Source organism: Dromiciops gliroides, chromosome 3 (assembly GCF_019393635.1).
Source record: "Dromiciops gliroides isolate mDroGli1 chromosome 3, mDroGli1.pri, whole genome shotgun sequence".
Lineage (NCBI taxonomy): Eukaryota > Metazoa > Chordata > Mammalia > Microbiotheria > Microbiotheriidae > Dromiciops > Dromiciops gliroides.
In genome coordinates, this window is record NC_057863.1 from 651381201 (window position 1) to 651402912 (window position 21712).

The following is a 21712-nucleotide window of genomic DNA, read 5'->3' on the forward strand; positions in this document are numbered from 1 at the left end:
TATTGGTACAGTCCTCTACAGGTTTGAAAGGCCACAGAGTCAGGCAGTAGAAAGAGACCCTTCTTTGCAGTGGGAAGAGATAGGTTTGGAACCATGCCTTATCACTTCATGGCCATGTGACTTGATGGAAATTGCATTTCCCCTCTGCTCTTCTGTTTCTCCATTTGATAAGCAAGAAGGTTGTACCAGATAATTAGGACAGGAACTCATGTAAGGTCACACAGCAAGTCCATTTCAGAGCAGAAACTTAAAGTTTGGCATTCTCTGTCCCGAGGTCTTTTTACACTCTCCATTACCCCATTCTGTTTGTCTGTCTGTGATGGTTAAAAATATGAGACCCATAATTTCTGGATAATTTAATGATTTTATTAATATGGCTTATGGCTTATTAATAAAATGAGGTCTATTTCTATCTCTCTTAGGCCAAAGAACCTTTCCTTACCGTTTGGTCTCAATTCACATACTTTTCTGCTGTAGAAGATCCATCACATAGAAATGGAATCCAATTGGTTGACAAGATTTGGAGGTGGGTTCTACTAAAATGAAATCAAGGGATATGTGACGCCAGTAAAGCTGACATCAAGGAAAAATGTAGAGATACACACACAAGCTGATGGGGACAAAATGGTTCCCATCTAGAACTGATGCAGGCCAAATCTCATCAGTAAAGTCCTTCAGCTCATCTAGACAAAAGAATCTGTCTCCACCCAAGGCTCCTTTTGTGGGCTTGGCCCAGATGGTGGAAGGATTTGATGAAATCTCTGAAGGAGAACTTGACTTTTTGGAGTTGGGGGGTGGGGTGGGGTGGGGAAGGAAAAAGGACTAAGAATTAAGAGGAAGTCTCTGGGTCACCCAAGATATTGATTATTGATAATTATTTCTCATACTTCTGAAAGAGCATGTAGGCATCTAAAAAAGCTGAAGCTAATGTGAACACACAGGCATTGTAAGCATTGACTTCAGGATTTCCAAATATACTGAAGGGTGTGTCCATCAATTGAATCCCCAGCCTTGGCCTGCCCTTTACTTGGTCTGTTGCATTTTCAGAGGGGTGTGTGTGTGTGTGTGTGTGTGTGTGTGTGTGTGTGTGTGTGTGTGTGTGCGCGCGCGCGCATGCGCACGCATGTGTGAGACTATAATGAGATAATCAGAGGCAATACAAGGCTTCAGAAATGGAAAACACCTCATATGTTGTGAAAATGTTTATTTCTCTCTTTTATTTAATAACTAATTATTGTATTGGGACCAAGTTTTTTTCCCTTTTTCTACTTCCTCATCCAGAAACCAAACAATGTGGGAAAATCTTCCTAAAGCACTTACCCAGCCGGGATGGGTAATCTAATTCAATCTAATTAGACAGTAAAAGAAATTCCAAGTTTGGGCTAATGGTACATTCCTGCTCAATGTGTTTGCTGGTCTGGGAAAGTATTGATTCTCCCTTTTGTCAGACAGGTTATATGGAAATTGATAAGTCCCTTGATCAAGATTTGGGTGACCCCAGTCATGTACCCCAGGGCCCTCATTGTAATGTAACCCACCCTCTCATAGTAATATTCATTTTCTCATTAATTGTTAGCCAATCAGTGTTGATTGCCACCCTGAGGAACAGCCATTCTTCCGAGGGCGTGTAAACTGTGAGCCCACCAGCATGAGGGGGCTTTGGTCTAAGAGAGAGGTTCCTAAATGACCATCCTTTAATTAAAATCCTGGCATTATGAATAAAATAATTGTTACCCAGAAATAATGTCTCTTAGACCTTTTTAAACACCACAATTAATGGCAACCCAAACGAAGGGATCAGAGACCCTAGATTCTTAACAAAAAATTCCCCTTGGGCCAGTGTGGACAGCTTCTCCACACTGGGAGTTCTGTTAGGACTCCAACTGAGATCTGACTCTCTGCTTTACTGACAATTAAATTATATCTGGGTAAGTTTATATGTTTTGTGTCTGTCTATTTTGACACTGCAGCTCTCTGAATTTTCATTCTTGGGAGCAGAGAAATCTTCAATAGAATTTTGGAAGGTCTTTTGGAGAGATCCCCTCAAGCCAGGCTTTCAGGAGTAGATGGAAGTGCACATAAGTTGTATAAAGCCTCTGCCCAAGATACCATTCAGAAAAGCTCTGTTTTTTCTCTATTTTGGGGGGTGATTAGTCAGGGATGTGACCACCTGGGGAGTTCTCAGTTCATTTTGGAGTCTTGGCCTGGGCACCCCAGTTTTATTTCTTTTCCTTTTAAAAAAAAATATTTTATTTATAGTTTTCAGTTCTGTTTCTCTCAGACTGATGAGAAATGAACTTAAAAAGCCCCTTTTAAAAATAACTAAACAAAACAGGATTAATTGATGGGAAAAAATAAGGACAAAGAAAAGCAGGAAATACGACCTGTAAACTCACCCACATGACTCAGATGCTTCGTGTTTAACTCTCTCTATCCCTCTGCGTGTCCGTTTAGCTTTCTCACCTGCCACCATGAACTCTTTTGTCTCTCTCTCTCTCTTCTTCTCGTCTCCTCCTCCTTCTTCTCTACCCCCCAGAATAAAAAAACCTTTCTCTCACAGGAAACCCAGGCTGACCACCCACACACCCCAAAGCCAATTCACTGGCACCCATAGGGGCAGTGCCCAAGGCCAGCCAGGGTACAGGGTTTCCTTGCATACCCCCACTTGGCGGAGGGAGCCAGGGCTCAGGTTTTCCATGTATACTCCCGCTGGGCAGAGGGAGCTGGGGCACACCAGAGGCTTTCCAGTTTTAGCCAAAGATGGGGTCCCCCAAATCACAATCAATTTTTACAGTTCAAATTTCTATTCCTCCTTCCCTTCCTCCCCTCCTCCCTCCCCAAGGTGGCAAACAATCTGATATAGGTTATTCATGTATGATCATGCAAAATATCACCATATTTGTCACTTTTTACAAGCAAATTAAATCATTAAAAAAATCTAAGAATGTGGGGCAGCTAGATGGCGCAGTGGATAGAGCACCGGCCCTGGATTCAGGAGTACCCGAGTTCAAATCTGGCCTCAGACACTTAACACTTACTAGCTGTGTGACCCTAGGCAAGTCACTTAACCCCAATTGCCTTACTAAAAAAAAAAAATGTAAGAATGTGAAAAATAGCCTGCTTCAGTCTGTTCCATCAATATCAGTTCTTTCTTTGGAGCTGGATAGTGTGTTTCATCATTAGTCCTTTGGGATTGTCTTGGATCATTGTATTGCTGAGAATAGTCAAGACATTCACAGTTCTTCATTAAACAATATTGCTGTCTCTGTGCACAAGGTTCTTTTAGTTCTGCTCACTTCCCAGTACATGATTCGATACATGTCTTTCCAAGCTTTTCTAAAGTCATCCTGCTTGTCATTTCTTATTGTACAATAATATTCCATCACTATCACATACCACAGCTTCTTTAGCCATTCCCCAGTTGATGGACATTTCTTTGATTTCCAATTCTTAGCCACCACAGAAAGAGCTGCTATAAATAGGCCTTTTTCCCTTCATTGGGATGTCTTTGGGATATAAACCTAGTAGTGGTATTGCTGGATCAAAGGGTATGCACAATTCTATAGCCCTTTGGACATAATTCCAAATTGCTCTCCAGAATAGTTGAATCTTCTCACAACTCCACCAACTGTGAATTAGCATCCCAGCTTTCCCACATCCCCTCCAACAATCAATATTTTCCATTTTTGTTATATTTGCCACTCTGATAGGTCTAAGGTGATACCTCAGAGTTGTTTTAATTTACATTTCTTTGATCAATAATGATCTAGAGCATTTTTTCATATGATTATTGATAGCTTTGATTTTTTTTGTCTAAAAAATGCCTGCTCAAATCCTTTGATCATTTATCAATTGGGGAATGACTTATATTTTTATAAATGTGACTCAGTTCTCTATATATTTGAGAAATGAGAACTCTATCAGAGATATTTGTTTCAAAAATTCTTTCCTAGTTTTCTACTTCCCTTGTAATCTTGGTTACATTAGTTTTGTTTTTACAAAAGCTTTTTAATTTTATATAATTAAAAGGAAGCTGAGGTCAGATGGAAGGGTTCCAACTTTCATAAAAGCTACTGTAACTCCTGGGGAGTTTAGCAAGTAAGTAAAACTGCCTTGAGAACAGTAGGAGGTTCTTCCAAACTAGGAATGTAGCTATTACATCCCAACTTTAATTTATGTTTTTGTCTGTGTTTTGTCTTTGTCTTTAAGATATAGCCTGCACAGGTGGAATCCGGGAAGGAATTTTCTCTCTGAGCATTTCCCTGAAGTAAAAGGCCCAGTTTTTACCGAGGAGCCCAGAGGTGTAGCCAGCAAGGGCTGATGAGAAAAAGACACTTTTGATTTTTTAATGGGCAAGTGAAGTAAAATTAAAATCCATCTAAAGTAATCTAAAATAGGATTTTTTTTCTCTGCACAAAGAAAGGAAGAGAAAAAGAAAAGACAGGGTCAGTGTGGCCCTGGTGAATAATGGCCCAGCCTGTGTTATGCAAAATTTAATAATATAGATAAAACCGAGATGGTTATTGAATATATAAACCACCTGGATTTGATGGAACTGCCTTATTTTCCAAAAGAATCTTATGAAATTGGATTAACAAGATCAAAATGCCCTCCAGCTCAACCTAGACAATATACAAGTGGGTGTCAAGCAAAAATCAATTATTTGTGTATTGTATACCATTTGCCTCTCCAAATTTCTGTAACTGTAGAGCTAACAGATAATTTTCCTTCCCCAGGAAAATTGCTACAGTTTATGGCTCTCTGAGAAACATCTTTGAGAGGAACAGTGTGACCTCAGCAGGCATGATACATTATTCGAGTCCTGGGGGTTACTTCCTTCCCCCCTCCCCCATCTCTACCTTTCCTTCCTTTTTCCCTGCTAGTGAACTAGTAGAGTATGTTCCTCTCAGATAGGAACTACATAATTCAAGCCCTAGAAGGCTTATTCCCACTCACCAAAATTTTCCCTGCTAAATCAACAGAGGTTTTCTGAAGTTAGATAACAAAGAATCGTAAAATCTCAGTGTCTGGTTGTCCCATGGGGCAGGGGGGTCTACATGTTTAGAAGGGTTGTGAAGAATGTGAACCTGGATAGGGAAGGGATCTTGCATTAGATCTTGGATAGAAAGGGGAACTTCACTGTAGTAAGGGAGGCCACTCTCCTAGAGTGCCTGACATTTATTTCAAGATCATAATAAAATAGCCTTTATTCCTTACACCAGACTGGGAGTCATGCCTCAGTTTACCTGTTTCTAACAATTGGGGGCTTGTCCGGGATTTGGAGGTGATTGAGTGGGAGGAGTTTCCACCAGTGACAATCACAGGAGGGGAGCCCCACTAGTGTTTGGTGGCCTATGGTCCCTGGTGGCTTACACTCTGACTAGCATCACTGGCCTGAGACTGTTAAATGGGATCTGATGTGAACGAAGGAATGCAGGGGAAAGCTAACTGACTTGGCCATGGGAGCAGGAAAATCTATGTATACATAGATCAAAGTCTGAAATGTGTCATCACTGGGACACAAAATATGACCTTGTTGCTGCAGGAATCCTCACAGGAGACAGGACAGAGATGGCAAGTCTTAGTCAGAAGAGGGGTAGTATGTGGAGTCAGGGGAAAACAAAAGAAAAAGATCTTACAGCTGTTGGATTTATTCATTTTGTGTGTGTGTGTGTGTGTGTGTATTTGTATGAACAATAAGTGTTCATGGTTGTTTCATAAGGCTGATTCTAACTTTTAAATGAGAACTAAAAGTTTTTGCCCTGGGAGTTGGGGGAGGTTGCAGGATTGTAAATTACTCAGAATTTGAATTGGGCCATTGAAATGTGGATTCCATGCTATCCATTCATAGCCTTAGGTAATCACTGAGCTGCTGAATGACAAGAAAAGAGGTGAGTATATGATTTTTTAAAAAATTTCCATTTTGTTCAGTAATCAATTAAGGAGATCCTAGTGAACACCTGAATTTTGTAATAGGCAGATGAATGGTAAAGTAACTTTTAAATTGATCTTTGCACCATGTGTCCTAAAGCCTCATTCCCCGTTTCCATGTGGCAGTTTCTGCAATGGGAAGGAGAAAGCCAACTGATAAGCATCTAGTGCCTAAGATTTTGATCTGTCTTAAATTATTTTGTAGTAGAATAGTTTAAAATCAGGAATTATTTGTAATATGTATAAGTTTTGAAGAAAAATATCTTTTTTTAAGTCTCTAATAATTGAACCACACTGCCTAAGAACAATTTTTGGCTTCGAATTACTTAACTATAGTAAAAGGTGCCTGCACCCATGAAGAAGCTCCTGAGTGCATTAAGCACCATCACAAGCTATTTCTAAAATCTAGAAATGTCTCAGGGTAAAAGGTTGGGGCATATAAATTTCAAATTATCTAATTTAGCTGAGCCCCCTTATAGATCTGTTGCATTGCAAATGGTTAAGAAATATATTTTTGTTGTGTACAAAAAATTATTTTAAAATGATTAGAATTGACTGGAGATAGGGACAAACTGGATTGGCCTATTGGAGCTCCTTTGACCAGTCTAAATTAGGTTAAAGAAAAGCTGAAAAGAAATTCTACGGGATTGTTTCATGTGTGTCTATATTGTCTCTGTGTAAATGTGTGAGATTGTCTTGTGTGTTCAGGTTTCTGTTGAAGATGTAAGTTTGAGCTTGGAATTTAGAAGAAAAGTTTTGCTTAATTTTTTGATAAAGTTGCAGTGACTAGGTTGAGGAAGTGGGGGAAGGACAGAAAAAAACTCACTGCTCTAGCATTAGAAAGCTGAATGTGGCATTAAACTATTAATTTAAACCAGAAAAAGAAAAGTTTTATGTTATCAGGAAATCAAGAAGGGTAATTGAATTTGATTGGGCTATCTATTTAAGAAATTTTGGGAATCATACAAACTATATACTGCCACTTAAAAAAAAATCTTTTGTAGTGAAATGGTTAAAAAATAACAACAAGAAGAAAATAGGAAGTGATTAGAATAAGTGGTTATGGGATGAATTAATGCTAAAATGAAATTATCAATTGAGATTCTATATGATATCATTTGGAAAATAAATTCAGGTGTAATTGAATCAATTCTGGTCTCATTTTAAGTGAAATTTGTTACTATAATGCTCTATTTGTATAGTTTTAAGCCTTTTACCTCAGTTAGGTGATTTGTAATATGTAAAGGAAAAGTGCCCAACAGTTTAATAGTTCATTGTATTAGAGATATTGTCAGAATGTGGATTCTTTAAATTCTTTTGGGTTATTAATTTAATTGACTGTAATGGTGGTTTTCTGTGAAGCAGGCATAGTTAGAACCTTTTAGAATATCCTCAGCTATATTTTAAGGCTTTAATATCTAACCAGATGCTCAGTAAAGTACAGTGATTTTCTTTTTCTTAAGAGCTAGAAATTATAAAGAAAAGATAAAAAAAAAAATCAGCCTCTAACCATTGGGCAATACTGTCCTAAGCATGAATTTCAAACTCTGTCTTCAGTTTCCAATGAGTAGGGTTAGATAATCATCTACTTAATTGTGTCTAGCCACCTTTTAGGATAAATCCCTAGAAAGACATTAAATCTAATGACATATAAATATTGGATGTAATTTTTTAAAAAATTTACATAACAGAGATAAAGATATGGAAGTTTCATGTGATTTCTTTGTGAAATTCAGCTTGGTGTTCCAAGGGTAGGATGTGACTTGGAAACCCTTAGAGCAGCTCCTTATCTTGAAAGTCAGGAAGACAAAAAACAAAACAAAACATCTAGAGATAAAAGACCTGGTCTCACTAGAAACTGCTGGGTTATTTTATTGTTCTCACTGAAGTTGTATGTGATCTCGGATACTATAATTTGAAACAACAACAAGAGATAATGAGAGAATTTTAAAAGGACCTAATAAAAATCTGTTATTAATATTTCCTTTTTGGTTTAGAAGAAGCAGAAATTCCTCCCCACTGCAAACATATGTGGATGAGAGAGAAGGGGGCAGGGGTAAAGTTAACTTTCTTCAACTTAATCTTGGGAAATTCCAATCTTAAAGGTTGCTTTCTGGCTTTGAGGATTAAATAAGAGATAAATATTTCTTATTTGAAAGTATTTTATCTCATGAAGGTTTGGTGAATATTCCTATTAACATCAGGATAAATTTTAAGCTGTTTCATACACACACACACACACACACACACACACACATATATTTCAGGATATAATGTGTACATGTTCAATTAACACTTGTGTGATTTAGAAGGCCTGCTATGTTATTTGGAAGCTAATTTCTTGTGATGACAATTTAATATTGATAGCCATCATGTCCAAACCTACTGTGATTTGTGAGACTTTATTAATTGATGGAAAAGGATTTTCTGGGACCCTGAATATTTTAAATTTTGAGTTTCATTCTTAGAGTTGGTGTGTCCTGGCATATTTCTATTGTAAGAGTAGAGAAAGTGGAAGTTTGTTATTGCAATATTGAATTAATTGGTTATTAAATTAATTCTAGAACATCTAAATTACTGTACTAAGCTGTGAGAAAGATCTTGCTGTTTTGATCTTGTGAGAAATGGGTAGTTGTCTCCTCTCAATGTGGATATAACAGTCAGTCATACTCCCCCTGACCTGTTTGTAGGACAAAGGTCTCAGATCCCCTTCTCCCCCTCAGGTTAGCAAGGCCACATGGTTCAAGGAGCCCTGGTCTCAATAAGGTCTGCTCCAGAGTTGTGTCCATATAAGTATAAGGTCCACTCCTGAGTTATGCCCATACAAGGAAGAGGGGTGGGAATACTGCGTTCTGATTAGCTAGTTTTTTCGCGTAGATTGTAACCCCACCAGTGATGAAAAAGGGGAGGTCCATTCGCATTAGGGACTAGGGTATAAAACAGGGCCTATGCGCCCCCTTTCTGGGCACCCACTAGCTGCACACTAGGGTGCCTCCTTCTCATGAGAAGAAAATAAAGCCTTTGTCACTTTGCTGCTGAGTTCCTGAGAATTATTGAGAGGAGGATGGATTTTTCCCTCACAGATCTGAATTTATTGGTATTAAGCAATAGTTAAATTGGTGCCTGAACTTGTCATATGTATAAGATATGTCAGTGAACAATAGTAACTTATGAGCTATTGCATATCACCTTAATGGGGAATCTGAGTTTACTTATGTTGCTATTTAATTGGAATGAGAACATGTGTAGAAACACATGCAGACTAGTTGTCACTTTAAAGATGTTCCCATTGTTTAAAGGAATTCTGAGGACAGTATCCTATTTTTATGTTTACCTGATTAATACCTGAACCTGTTTTACTGTATACTACTATGTGAAACATTTTCTAGTCTTTTCTCTGTATGCAATTTGGGATTCATTACACTTATTACAACACTTTTGTTGTTTGTTATTAAGCATCTTAAAGCAAATCCATTTGTTTAGTGTTAACTTGGGGATGAAAAGCATCTATTTAACTTAAGTACAAGTTAGTTAATGCTTGCTGTCTAGGATATGTGATACTTGAGAAGTGAGTTCACTTCCAGTACTGATTACTGGAACTTGCTATTTAAGATATTATGGAAAAAAAAAAAAAAAAACAAGGGGCAGCTAGGTGGCGCAGCGGATAGAGCACCGGCCCTGGAGTCAGGAGTACCTGAGTTCAAATCCGGCCTCAGACACTTAACACTTACTAGTTGTGTGACCCTGGGCAAGTCACTTAACCCCAATTGCCTCACTAAAAAAAAAAAAAGTTAAAAAAAAAAAGATATTATGGGAATATTAACTATTATTACTATGAGTTTGACTCCAGTTATAATCATCAAGGAATGTTGAGCCATATGACCCATGTTGCCAGCAACCATATGAGGTTTTTACAAGTATTTGCTGCAGGTGGAGTTCTCTTGGGGAAGGCTTGGAGATCTACTTTTTGGCAAAGGCTGAGGTAGGCATCTCCTGACTCAGTTTCCCCAAATATTACATATGGAATGTAAACTCTCCCATGTGGCTGATGTTAAGTCTGATATAGTGCATTGGCTGTCTTCAGAACTTCTACTGGGAGTTGGAAAGCACTTTTCCCTCAGAGCTTTGTTCTTCTTCTTTTATGGCAAATTCCTATAATCATGTCACTTGATCAGCATGAACACAATATTGTCTCTTCAGTCCTAGGTTAGATGCAGGTATAAGATTCAAGCTATTTGGCCTAGAAACTCTAGTCCCTTTCAGATTTTAAACAACTAGAATGTATAAGCATTTAGCTTTGTCATCTGTTATTAGTTATGCATTTTAAAACTAAATCAGAGGGGGTAGCTAGGTGGTACAGTGGATAAAGCACTGGCCCTGGATTCAGGAGTACCTGAGTTCAAATTCAGCCTCAGATACTTGACACTTACTAGCTGTGTGACCCTAGGCAAGTCACTTAACCCCCATAGCCCTGCAAAAAAAAAAAGGGTATTAAAAATGAATCAGAAACATCTCAAGTTTGTTTCAAGAAAAGTAGAGGGGGGTAACTGAAAGAATGTTTTGTTACACCTATGGAAAGGTCAACTTTAAGTTTATTATGTAACGTGGAAACAATTTCTGTCTGTAGAGCATGTCCTGTAATACAAACATGGTTTATTATGGACAACTTATTTGACATGCACTGTTTTGAAATTAAGTGCTTAAGTGTCATCCTTAGTCTTTACTACAATTGAAGTTAACTGAGGGGGGCAGCTAGATGGTGCAGTGGATAGAGCACTGGCCCTGGATTCAGGAGGACCTGAGTTCAAATCCGGCCTCAGACACTTAACACTTACTAGCTGTGTGACCCTGGGCAAGTCGCTTAACCCCAATTGCCTCACTAAAAAAAAAAAAAAAAAGAAGTTAACTGAGGAACTTTTATGTGGTCATCTTCTGACAAAGGTATTCTGTGACCTAAATTTAAACAATTGAGTGAAGATTTTGGCCTTCCTTCTTTGCACCAGACTGGGAATTTTGCCTTGGTTTAACTGTTTCTAACAATAGGATAACTCGCTTGGTGCTTGTCATAGGGCAAATACTATTTAAATGTTAACTGTTTTTATTATTTCTTTAATTAGATGTAATTGCTTAATACTTGGTAACTTCCTACAGGGTTTTAGAGGTGATCAGTATACAATGCCTATGGTGATGAGATGAATACTTTTTTGTGTAAGGTAATTTGGAAATGGGCTCATATGAAACAAGATTCCCAGGCTCACTGTGTGGACATTTCAGTCCCCTGAGGACTCTCTGTCTTTTAAAAAAAAATATTATCTTTCTCTTAATTGGGAGGATGGGGTTGAGAGGAAAGGAATGAAGGAAGGAGGGAGGGAGGGGGAGAGAGAGAAAGAGAGAGAGAGAGAGAGAGAGAGATGAGAAAGAGAAAAAGGGAAGGAAACAAGGAGGAAAAGAAGTAATAAAGAAAAAAGAAGAAATGAAGTGTCAACCTGAAATTTAAGGAAAACAATATAACAAAATAAAAGTCTTTAATATACAAGAGCTAGGAGTACCCCAAAAGGGGATCTGGGGTCAGGGTTTATACAGGGTAGTAAAGGACAGAGAGAGACGAGATTGCCTTTGGATAGAACAAGTTTCTCACAGTTTCACAAAATAGGTTCTTTTGCATAGTGCGCTAAAGTACAGGAGGAAAACATGGGTCTCAGGGAGGGAAGAGTTTGGAGGTTCTATAAAATAATCAGAACCCAGAATGATAATGTTGGGCCAGACCCAGTCAAGGCAATGGCTTGGAAAACCAAACTAGAAGGATATCAGGCAATTCTCAGTCAGTTGTGTTTGTCAGAAGGAAGAAGAAAGAAATGGAAAGAGAGACAGAGAAAGAGAAAGAGAGAGAAAGAGAGAGAAAAGGAGAGAGGGGGGAGAGAGGGAGAGGGAGGGAGGGAGGGAAAAAAGGAGGGAGAGAGATTGAGGGCAAGCCAATGAAAAGTGTCTAACAGAAACAGGCCATGTGACCCAGGTGAAGACTCCATTTTATGGCTCTGGGAACCAGCAAGGTGAGATGGAGTGGAGTGAGAAGGGGGCAGGATGTGGAAAAATTGTAACACTAATGCATTGTTGGTGGAGCTGTGAATTGATTCAAATATTCTGGAGAGCAATTTGGAACTATGCCCAAAGGGTTATGGGACTGTTCATACCCTTTGACCCAGTGGTACCACTACTAGGTCTGTATCCCAAAGAGACAAGGGAAAAGGAAAAAGGACCCACATGTGCAAAAATATTTATAACAGCTCTCTTTGTGGTAACAAAGAATTGGAAATTGAGGGGTTGCCCATCAATAAGGGAATGGCTAAACAAGTTGTGGTATATGAATGTATTGGAATACTATTGTGCCATAAGAAATGATGAGCAGGAGGAGTTCAAAGAAACCTTGAAGGACTTACATGAACTGATGCTGACTGAGAGGAACAGAACCAGGAAAACATTGTACTCAGTAACAGCAACATTGTGTGATGAACAATGGAGAGAGACTTGGCTCTTCTCAGCAGTGCAACAATCCAAAACAGTTTCAAAGAATTCATGATAGAAAATGTTCTCAACATCCAGAAAAAAAGAACTGTGAATTATGAATGCAGATTGAACCATAATGTTTCTACTTTTGGACTGTTTTTTCCCTTCTTTTTTAAGGTTCTTCCCTTGTGCTCTGATTCTTCTTTCACAAGATGACTAATGTAGAAATATGCTTAATGTGAATGTACATATACAATCCATATCAGACTGCTTTCCATCTTGGGGAGGAGAGAGGGAAGGGGGGGTGGGAGAAAAACATTTTTGGAACTAAAAATCCTGTGAAAACAAATGTTGAAAACTATCCTTATATGTAACTGGAAAATAATAAAATACTTTAAAAAAAGAAAGTGACAAATATTAAAGTATTCATTTAATAAGAGAGAGAGAGAGAGAGAGAGAGAGAGAGAGAGAGAGAGAGAGAGAAGGGGGCAGGACATCCAGGCTGAGCTGGGCTTAGGGCATTTCCTTCCTGCCTAGGCTCCAGTCCTCTTCCAGTTTCCCCTTCCTTGTTGATCTTGGGAGAATTCACATCAGCTTTCTAGCTCCCAGTTGCCTGCTGGGTATGATGAAGCTGGTGACTGGGACATCCTGATCTTTTTCAGTTTGTGTCCCAGGAAAGAGCTCACCTCTTGTGGTGCAGGAGGAAAGGTCCCTTCACCTGCTCTGTGCTGCCCACAGCAATCCCCCAGCTACACTGAGCTGGATGCTGGGGGACCAGACCCTGGCCTCTTCCCAGCCCTCAGAAGATGGAGCCCTTTCCCTGGATCTGCCCCACCTGAGGCCAGAAGATGGAGGGAACTACACTTGCCATGCCCAGCATCCTCTGGGCTCCCAGCAGGTCTCCCTGAGCCTCTTTGTGCAGCATGTGAGGGGGCTGGGTACCATGTGGTGCTTGGGTCCTGGTGGGGAAAGGAGAGTGTCACCCAGTACAAGTGAGATATCTGCTCTATATTCCCACAGACATCCCTCTGAGGCTCAGTGCTTCTTGCCCCTGGGTCAAGGAGGGCTTGTTATGTACCTGTTCTGTCCAAGCAGACACTGCCACACCCTTACACTAGTGGGTGGGGGGAAGCTTGTGGAGGCCAATAGTAAGAGCAAAACCTTCTGAGCCCTATCCACCAATTTTGGGTGTCACCAGCAGCCTGAGTGTGAAGGTGGAGCCCAGCCACAACCTCAGTTCCTATGGTGAGGTGAGGACCTACCATGGAAAAGACAGTCTCAGGGTCTGGCTGGTGCCAGGTAAGAAGGCTGGGGTATGTAGAAGAAAGCAGAGCTGTGAGGGGGCTGATTCAGGGGGCAGGTAGAGGCCAGAGAGGAGAGCTGAGGCTGAAGGGATAGCCAGAGGCTGAGGCGCTGCCAGAGAGGCCAGTGAAGTGTATTGGGCAGAACCCAGTATAAGAAATCTGAGCCAGGAGACTTGGGTTTGAAGCATACTAGCCTTCATCTCTGCTTCTTTTGCCCAAGGAGAAAGCAGACTGTGATTCCCGCAAGGTTTGCTGAAATCCCAGAAGGCTTCATTTTCAGTGTTCCCCCAATCTACTAACCTGGTCTGGGGAAACTTGGGATCCAGGCCTGGGGTGAGAAACATCCTCCGATGTGAGAATTAACACCTGGGCCAGAAGAACTTGGTCCCTAAAAGAGTGGACAGATATGATTGATGAGCCTCTCTCCATAACATATAAAATATCAGGAATTATGGGAGAGGAGCAGTAGGATTGAAGACAGGCAAATGTCCTGGTTTTATTTTTAGAAAGGAAAAAAACAGAACATACAAACTATAGGCTAAGGACCTTGACCTCCATGTTTGTAAAGTCTGAAGATGGAATAGTAAAGGGGTGGCTGGTGAACAGTGAGAAAGGGAAACTGATTGCAAAGACTCAGTGAGCTTCACCAAGAGCAGGCTAGGACTCCCCAACCTCATGAGTTGGATCTGGTACTAAGCCAGCAGAGGAAAGGAATGCCCAACGTAAAGAGTACCTTGATTTTAGCCCAGCATTAGGGAGAGCATTCATGGCCTCTTTGTGGAGAAGAACTGGGGATTGATGCAGGTGGAACTGCGCATGGACAAACAGGCCAGCTCAGTGGGCTAGAGTTCATGGAGGCCGTACCCTTCCACATGCCACGTCCCTCCACCAGTGATTCCCTTGTTCCTTGTTTTAAAACCAGGGCTTCCTTTGGGTCCTGCCATCCTGTAGCATCTCTCTCATTCTCCAGTATGGTTCAAAAATGACCCCAAGAAGCAGTCATGAGTCCTCTGTGCTGCTTCCTTCATTCCCTGGGGATCCAAGGTTGACTTTGTCAGGGGTTAGGACTCGAATCCTTGAGGGCAGACATATGCTGGCTTTTCATCTATCTCCTCACCTGTCTTATGTGAAGTCAAGTCAGCAAACATTTATTAAACACCTACTGGGTACCAGGGTCCTAGGTGTCTGTGCAGGGGAGCTTGGGATGTTCTGGAAGACCAGCACCTCTGGGCTGAGGGCAGCTGAGCCCTTTTCAGGGCTGCTCATCCTGGTGCCCAGAGGGGAACACAGCTGTCCAGCTGTGCTGGATCAGAGCCAGGACAAGGGGACCATCACCTCCCCCCCTTCAGTCCAGGCACAGGCCTCTTTGAATGCAGCCTGGGATTGAGGGAGCCTGGGGCTGTCATGTTTCTCAGCTGAGTCTTCCTGGGCTTGGAGTCTCCCCAACCTGCCCCAGCTGGGCTGGACTCCTCATTGTCTGCCCCCTCAGTCTCCTCTCTCCCAGCTCTGGGACTTGGGGCCTCAGACCCTCTAGGTCTGGAAGGTCCTCCCCAGGCCTGCTGAGCTGCTGAGTGATCACTTGTCCTTTTCAGTGGAAGCAATGTCACCAGGGATGTGACAACAGGCAAATACATTGTTCAGTCTCTTTGAGCCTTGTTTTCTTCATCTATGAAATGGAAAGAGAAACTCCCTAAGTCCCTCCCTCCCTCCCTGGCTTTCTGTGAAGCTCCCGTGAGATGATGCCTGTTCAGGGCTTTCTCAGCCTTAGCTAGAGAAATGTCAGTTGTCTTGACTTAGGGTTCAGCCAAGCCACCCCCTCCAGGCAGCCTTCTGGGCTTGCCCTGCCCAGCACACTCTGTCATCTCACCCTACATTGAGGACTAATACAAGACTAATTCTCAGCCCCAGTGTTTAGATATGTGGCAGTTCCTGCCCTCAGGAGGCTTATAGTGAGAAATAACCTGTCACACAGATCCCTGAGACAAGCAAAATCCCGTGGTGACAAATGTATCAGAAAGAGGCAGATGAAGGGCCTTTCAAATTGCATGCATTTTGTCTTTTCAAATTAATCCCATTTTTCCTCCCTTAGTGTCTTCAGAATTTTATTTTATTTTATTTTTTTGGCGGGGCAATGAGGGTTAAGTGACTTGCTCAGGGTCACACACCTAGTAAGTGTCAAGGGTCTGAAGCCAGATTTGAACTCAGATCCTCCTGAATCCAGGGCCAGTGATTTATCCACTGCACCACCAGCTGCCCCCAGAATTTTATTTTTAACTGTCCTCCTTGCTTCCTGGGCTGACTACCTCTGTGCTGTGCCAATCTGTTACATGGGATCCCATCTGTCCTTCCTCTGAGCCCTTTGAAATCCCCTTGCCAATATCTGGAGTGCATGTCAGACCATGCCCAAATATCCTTTGCTTCTCTACCACAAACTCTAGGGTGGAATGGTGACTTTCCTCTGGGGTTGTCACCATTTTTACCCCAGCAAACAGTTCCTCCCTTTTTGTGGAATCAGCTCCAGAATAGGGTTTCTCCTTATTGTTTTGTCATGGGGGAAATGGGGTACAGCGTTTGGGATAGGGAATAGGGGTAGGAGTTTGGGGTTCAGGGTCCTTAGGAATTCCTCTTTAAATAATTACACCCTCTTGCCCACAAAAGTGTTTAGAATAAGATAATAGTTTATTTCGAGGCTGAGGAAGGGAAGGGAAACCATGAAAGAAGTCCTTGGACTTCTCATGGGGAGAAAGGCAGGACACAGAGTTTAGCTCTGAGATACCAATCTCCTCAAGCAGGAGACTGGCAGGTACTTTTATAGAGGACTGATGGGGGTGATCATCTGACTGTGGAAAGTTCCTTTAGTGAGGGGGGACCATCCCCCACTGGTGTTGGCTGGGGGGAGTTGGGTGAGGGGTGGTGCAGATCTCTCAAGCCATCTCTCTCCTCAGGACACAAAGGAAGCAGCCACTCCTAATCTTATTGCCCCAGGGTTGAGGGAGACTAGAATGAAGGGTGGGGGTCCTGGAGCTAATTCAGTCCGATCTGGTTCCACTTATCTCTAGGCATGTCTGCCCTCTGGTTTAGTTTCTCAAGGAGAAGGTTCTTTGATGTGCCCCAGAGAATTTCTGGGGTGCTATGGGTCCATAACATTCCCCACTTCTCTATATATAAGAAAAGGGGATGAAGATACTTCTGAAACTGCTTCATGCTGAGCAGGGGTTGAAGAAATCACGGCACAGGGGAGGGGGAGGGGAGAAATGGAGAAGGCCTGGTCCTGAGTGTGAAGAGCTGTGAGGTCCCGAGGGTGAGCAGAGACAATATAGGCACAGTGGGTATCTGCCATGAATCCTTAAGCCTAGATGGAACAGACTTAAACAAAGATTTTAAAAGAAACCAGGGCAAAAAAAAAAATGAAAAAGGGTTTATCAGATAAGGAGTAAAAAGTGTCACTGCTTTTTCCCCAGTGGAAGCTGGAAAGGCTGAATGCAAGACAGGGCGTGGCCTGCCTTACAAGAGTTAAGTAATCAGATCAAAGCTTAGTTCTGTGAAAGGCAGTGTTTGTTTACATTTTACAGTCCTTTCCTGATCCCCAGGACTTTGTGCCTTGATTGAATGCTAGGACCTGAACAAGAAAGTAAGACAGAGGTCGCCCCTGAATCATCTCTAGACTTGCCTCTTATCTCCAGGTTGCCCATGGGCTTAGCCCTAAAGATGTCAGGACTACACTGGGGGACAAAGAGGTAGGAGAGCTGACCTCACCTTCGTGGGTCGTCCCCTGCTCCTGTGTCCCAGTTTACTACAACTGCCAGAATCTTGGCCACCCGGAGATCTGTTGGTAGCAGATGTGGTGATGGCTGCTGCTATTAGCAAGGCTTGGTCTATGGAGCGGGCACGAGCCATCTTTTCTCTCTCTTTGGCTACTGCAAGTTCCCTATCATCAAAAATCTTAAATGCAACATCAAGGAGTTGTGAGGATGGGATCTGGGGACCCCAGTCTAACTCCTGGAGTTCTCTCCTAATGTCAGGGGCAGATTGACTTACAAAATGCATATTGAGGACTGTAATTCCTACCTCCTTCTCTGGGTCTAAGTTTGTGTATCTCTTCATAGAGTCCATGAGGTGACTCATGAAAAGAGCAGGATTTTCCTCAGACCCCTGTGTGATCTCCTTCACCTTCTCATAGTTGACTTGTTTCTTAACCCCCCCTTCTCATTTCCTCAACCAGGCAGGTGACCATGTGGTTCCTATGAGCCCTATCTTCTCTGTTATGATAGTAGTTCCTGAATGTCTCTGGAGCTGCCCCAGGACAGGAGGCCCCTCCCCACTGAGTTCAGCTAAGGAAGACAGGAGCCCACTGGGGAAGAGGACAGGGCTTCCTCTTCTGAGGACAGTACTCCTTCTCTGTGAACCCAAGGAGTTCCTCTTTTAGCTTCCTCTTTTCCCTGAGCCTGACAGAGATGACCAGAGGGAGCCTTGGTGTTGGGAGAGTGACACTGTACCCCCAGAACCTGGCTCTCTGCTGCCCCAGAGATGCTGCTGCTGCTGCTGCTGCTGCTGCTGCTGCTGCTGCTGCTGCTGCTGCTGCTGCCTCTGCTCTGGGAGGGTGAGTGGGGCTGGGGCAGAGGGAGACTGGGCTGAGGGGGGTGGGAAGAGTTGCAGGTGCTGACCAGGCCTCTGTCTGCCCTCAGGGTCCTCGCCCCAGACACTGGATGTGCAGCCCTGGGTGAGTGTGCAGGAGGGGATGTGTGTCCAAGTCCCCTGCACCTTCTACTACCCCTCAGACTTTAACAGCAACCCAGTTTATGGCTATTGGTTCAGTGAATGGACTGATGTTTACCGTGGGACTCCTGTGGCCACAAATCACCCATTTCGGATGGTGGAGGAGCAAACCCTGGGGAGATTCCATCTCCTTGGGGATCCCAGGATGAACAACTGCTCTCTCAGCATCACAGATGCCCAGTTCTCAGACAGTGGCAGATACTACTTCCGGGTTGAAAATGGATATGAAAGATACAGTTACACATGGAAGCCACTTTATGTAAATGTGACAGGTAGGAGGCTCCTGTCATGGGAGGTTCTCAGGGAGGTCTGGGGGAGGGACTGGCCTTGGAGACCCCTCAAACTCCATGGGGGAGGGGTGAGAGACCATGGAGGACAGGTGGAGACCCTACTTAGGGAGGGGGCAGACCCAGGTCAGGGTCTGAAGACAATGCCAAAGCTCCAGAGCTGTAAAGGGGAGAGAACTTGGTGGGCTCCTTTTTGTGAGCAACTAGGACCCAGACACAGCTGAGACGGGCAGGTTTAACAAGAACCTGCTGTGAAAGGAACTAGATTCAAATCTCTGATTTCAAACTGATTCTCTTTGTACTATATAAATCCCCCCCTCTTGGACTCAGTATCCCCTTATATAAAATGAAGGCATTGTTCTTTCTTGCTTTTAATGGAACTTCCTCTTGCCCTCTAATCTCTGAGTGTCTCAGGCCCTGAGGATGGCAGGGGAGGCTCCTGGTAAGGATTAAGGGCACCAAGGATGTCATACTATGAGGGGACACCTGAGGGACCTGGGGGATGGTGCAGGTACCAGCATCTGCAAGGACACTTGAGCCCTCATTCCCCTCCCCCTCCCCTGGCTCACTGTCTCTCTCCTCTCCAGACTTGATCCAGAAGCCAGACATGGATGTTCCAGAGGTGCTAGAGTCAGGGAACCCAGTGACTCTGAAGTGCACATTTCCTTGGGCCTGTGGAAAAAAAAGGCCCTTCAATTTCTCTTGGAGGGGGGCTGCCCTCTCCTCCCAGCCAGGAACCTCTGGGACCTCCCACTCCTCAGAGGTTTCCTTCATCCCTGGGCACCAGCATCATGGCACCAACCTCACCTGTCAGGTGACCTTGCCTGGAGGCCATTTGAGCACAGAGAGAACCATCCAGCTCAATGTGTCCTGTGAGTGCTGGGGCAGGAGGTCTGCTTCCCCCAGGGGAGGGGGGCTAGGGAGGGCTGCATCAAGATGCCAGGGTCCTGGCCCAGCCCTGGGAAGCCAGATGCTTTTGTCCTGGGCTAGGGCAGGGAAAGCTGCTTCCTGGCAGAGACATAGTCTGGGTTTTCCTATCTTTTCTCTCTCTCAGTTCCCATGTTTTCATGTATCAATGTCAGTCAGGTCGGGATCAGCACAGGTAGCCTCTGAGTTCCCTTCCCACTCTGATGTTCCATGATTCTGGGCTTTTATGCCTTCCCTGAATGACTCTGGGCTGGATAGAGAACTCCTGCCCCCAGCCAGCCTCCCCCTTCTCTTGCAGCTGCTGTGCAGAGTGTGACCATCACCATCCCCCAGGACAACAGGACAACAGGTGGGAGCAGAGCCCCAGGGTGAGGGCAGGGAGGGGACCCCAGGTGCCTCAGCTTTTAGACTGAGGAGGGGCCTGGATGTCAGGGAGATGGGGGAGACAGGAGAGATCGGGACTCTCACTGTCCAGGCCCAGAGGCCCTTTTTCCTAGACTGCCTCTCCCCTTGGAATTGCATCAGCTCATGTTTACTCATGACTTTATGGGTTAGAAATCACTTTCCTCCCAACAGTTCTATGAGATAAAGAGTGGGAGAATTCTCATCCCCATTTCCCACATGAGGAAGCTGAGGCTCAGAGCTGTGAGGAGGGCCTGACTACTTCAGACCGCGCACCACAGAGATGTGAACTCTAAGTATGGGGCCCAAAGGCAGTGACCTTGCCACTAAAGTAAGTGTAGGCTTAGAGGTACAAGTCCCACCTAGTTGCTCCAGTTCCCAGCCCTGTTCACTTTCCCTATCAGTGTTTCCCTATTTGGGGAGTTGAGCTGGGACTCAACAGTCCAGGACAAATGGAAGGCTTTGCTAACTTAGTGAATTCACTTTGGCTTCAGAGGTTATCTGGGGAGTCTGTGGGCTTGTACAGGAAGAGGCCATGGGGAATGGGTCTAGGAACTGCTTTCAGATAGGGTCAGGAGGTTGACTATCCAGGATGACCCTTAGGCATCCAGTCAGTGAAGTGCTTTATTTGCCCTGAGCTTCTGGATGAGAGAAACTGGCCCCTATTGGTGATCACATTGGGTTTATATGAAATAAGATTCCCAGGCTCATTATGTGGACATTTCTTTCTCATGGGAGCATTGTTTTTTGTTTATGTTTTTCATGTTATTCTACTCTTAATTGGTATAATGAAGAGGGGGAGGGAATGATAAAAGAGGAAAGAAATAAAGGAAGGAAAACAGAAACCAGGAAGAAAACAATCAAGGAAGAAAGGAAAGATGGAAGGGAAAAAAGAGGCCAAAAAGGGAAGGAATTAAGAGGAGGAAGGAAGGAAAGGAGGGGGGAAAGAAGGAAAAAGAAAGAAACAACAAGAAGGAAGGAGGGAAAAAGGTAGAAAGGAAGGATGAAAGAAAAAAGGAAGAAAAGAAGGAAATAAAGATTTAGAGAGAGAACAAAACAAGGTGGGGAAGAAAGAGAGAAAAAAGAAGGAAAGATGGAAGGAAAGTAGGAAAGGATGAGGTAAAGCAAGGAGGAATAAAAGAAAGAAGTAAAAAGAAGATATGAAAGAAAACAAAATGATAGAAGAAAGGAACAAAAAGAATGAAAGGAAGAACGAATGGAAGAAAGAAGAGGAGAATGAAGAGAGGGAATGAAGGGTGGAAGGAAGGAAGAATAGAAAGAAGAAAGTAGGAAGGAAGGGAGGAAGGAAGGAATGAATGAAGGGATGAAAGAACGAAGGAATGAAGGAAGGAAAGAAGAATGGAAGAAAGTAAGGGAAGGGAAGGAAGGAAGAAAAGATAAATAAAAATAGGACCTGAGGGAAAGGCAAGGAACAAGACCCAGCCTGGTAGCAGAAAGAGAAACAGATGAGGACACCATTTTCTGGCTCTGGATGTTGTTGGAACTTGCAGCCAAGTCCTGGAGTGGTAACTCACCCAAAGAATTGGAAGCTCATAGCTAATCTTGGAAGATGAAAAGATT

The 21712-nt window shown here is 43.2% G+C and overlaps 1 protein-coding gene across 1 annotated transcript in view; it reads left to right on the forward strand.

Annotated features, from left to right (window-relative positions):
• Positions 1 to 21712, forward strand: part of LOC122748282 — a 58759-nt gene that overhangs the window by 7434 nt on the left and 29613 nt on the right. The window contains 5 exon segments of the mRNA XM_043993946.1: positions 13136 to 13360; positions 13554 to 13685; positions 17423 to 17567; positions 18425 to 18787; positions 19390 to 19674. Coding sequence (XP_043849881.1) covers positions 13136 to 13360; positions 13554 to 13685; positions 17423 to 17567; positions 18425 to 18787; positions 19390 to 19674 — 1150 coding nt within the window.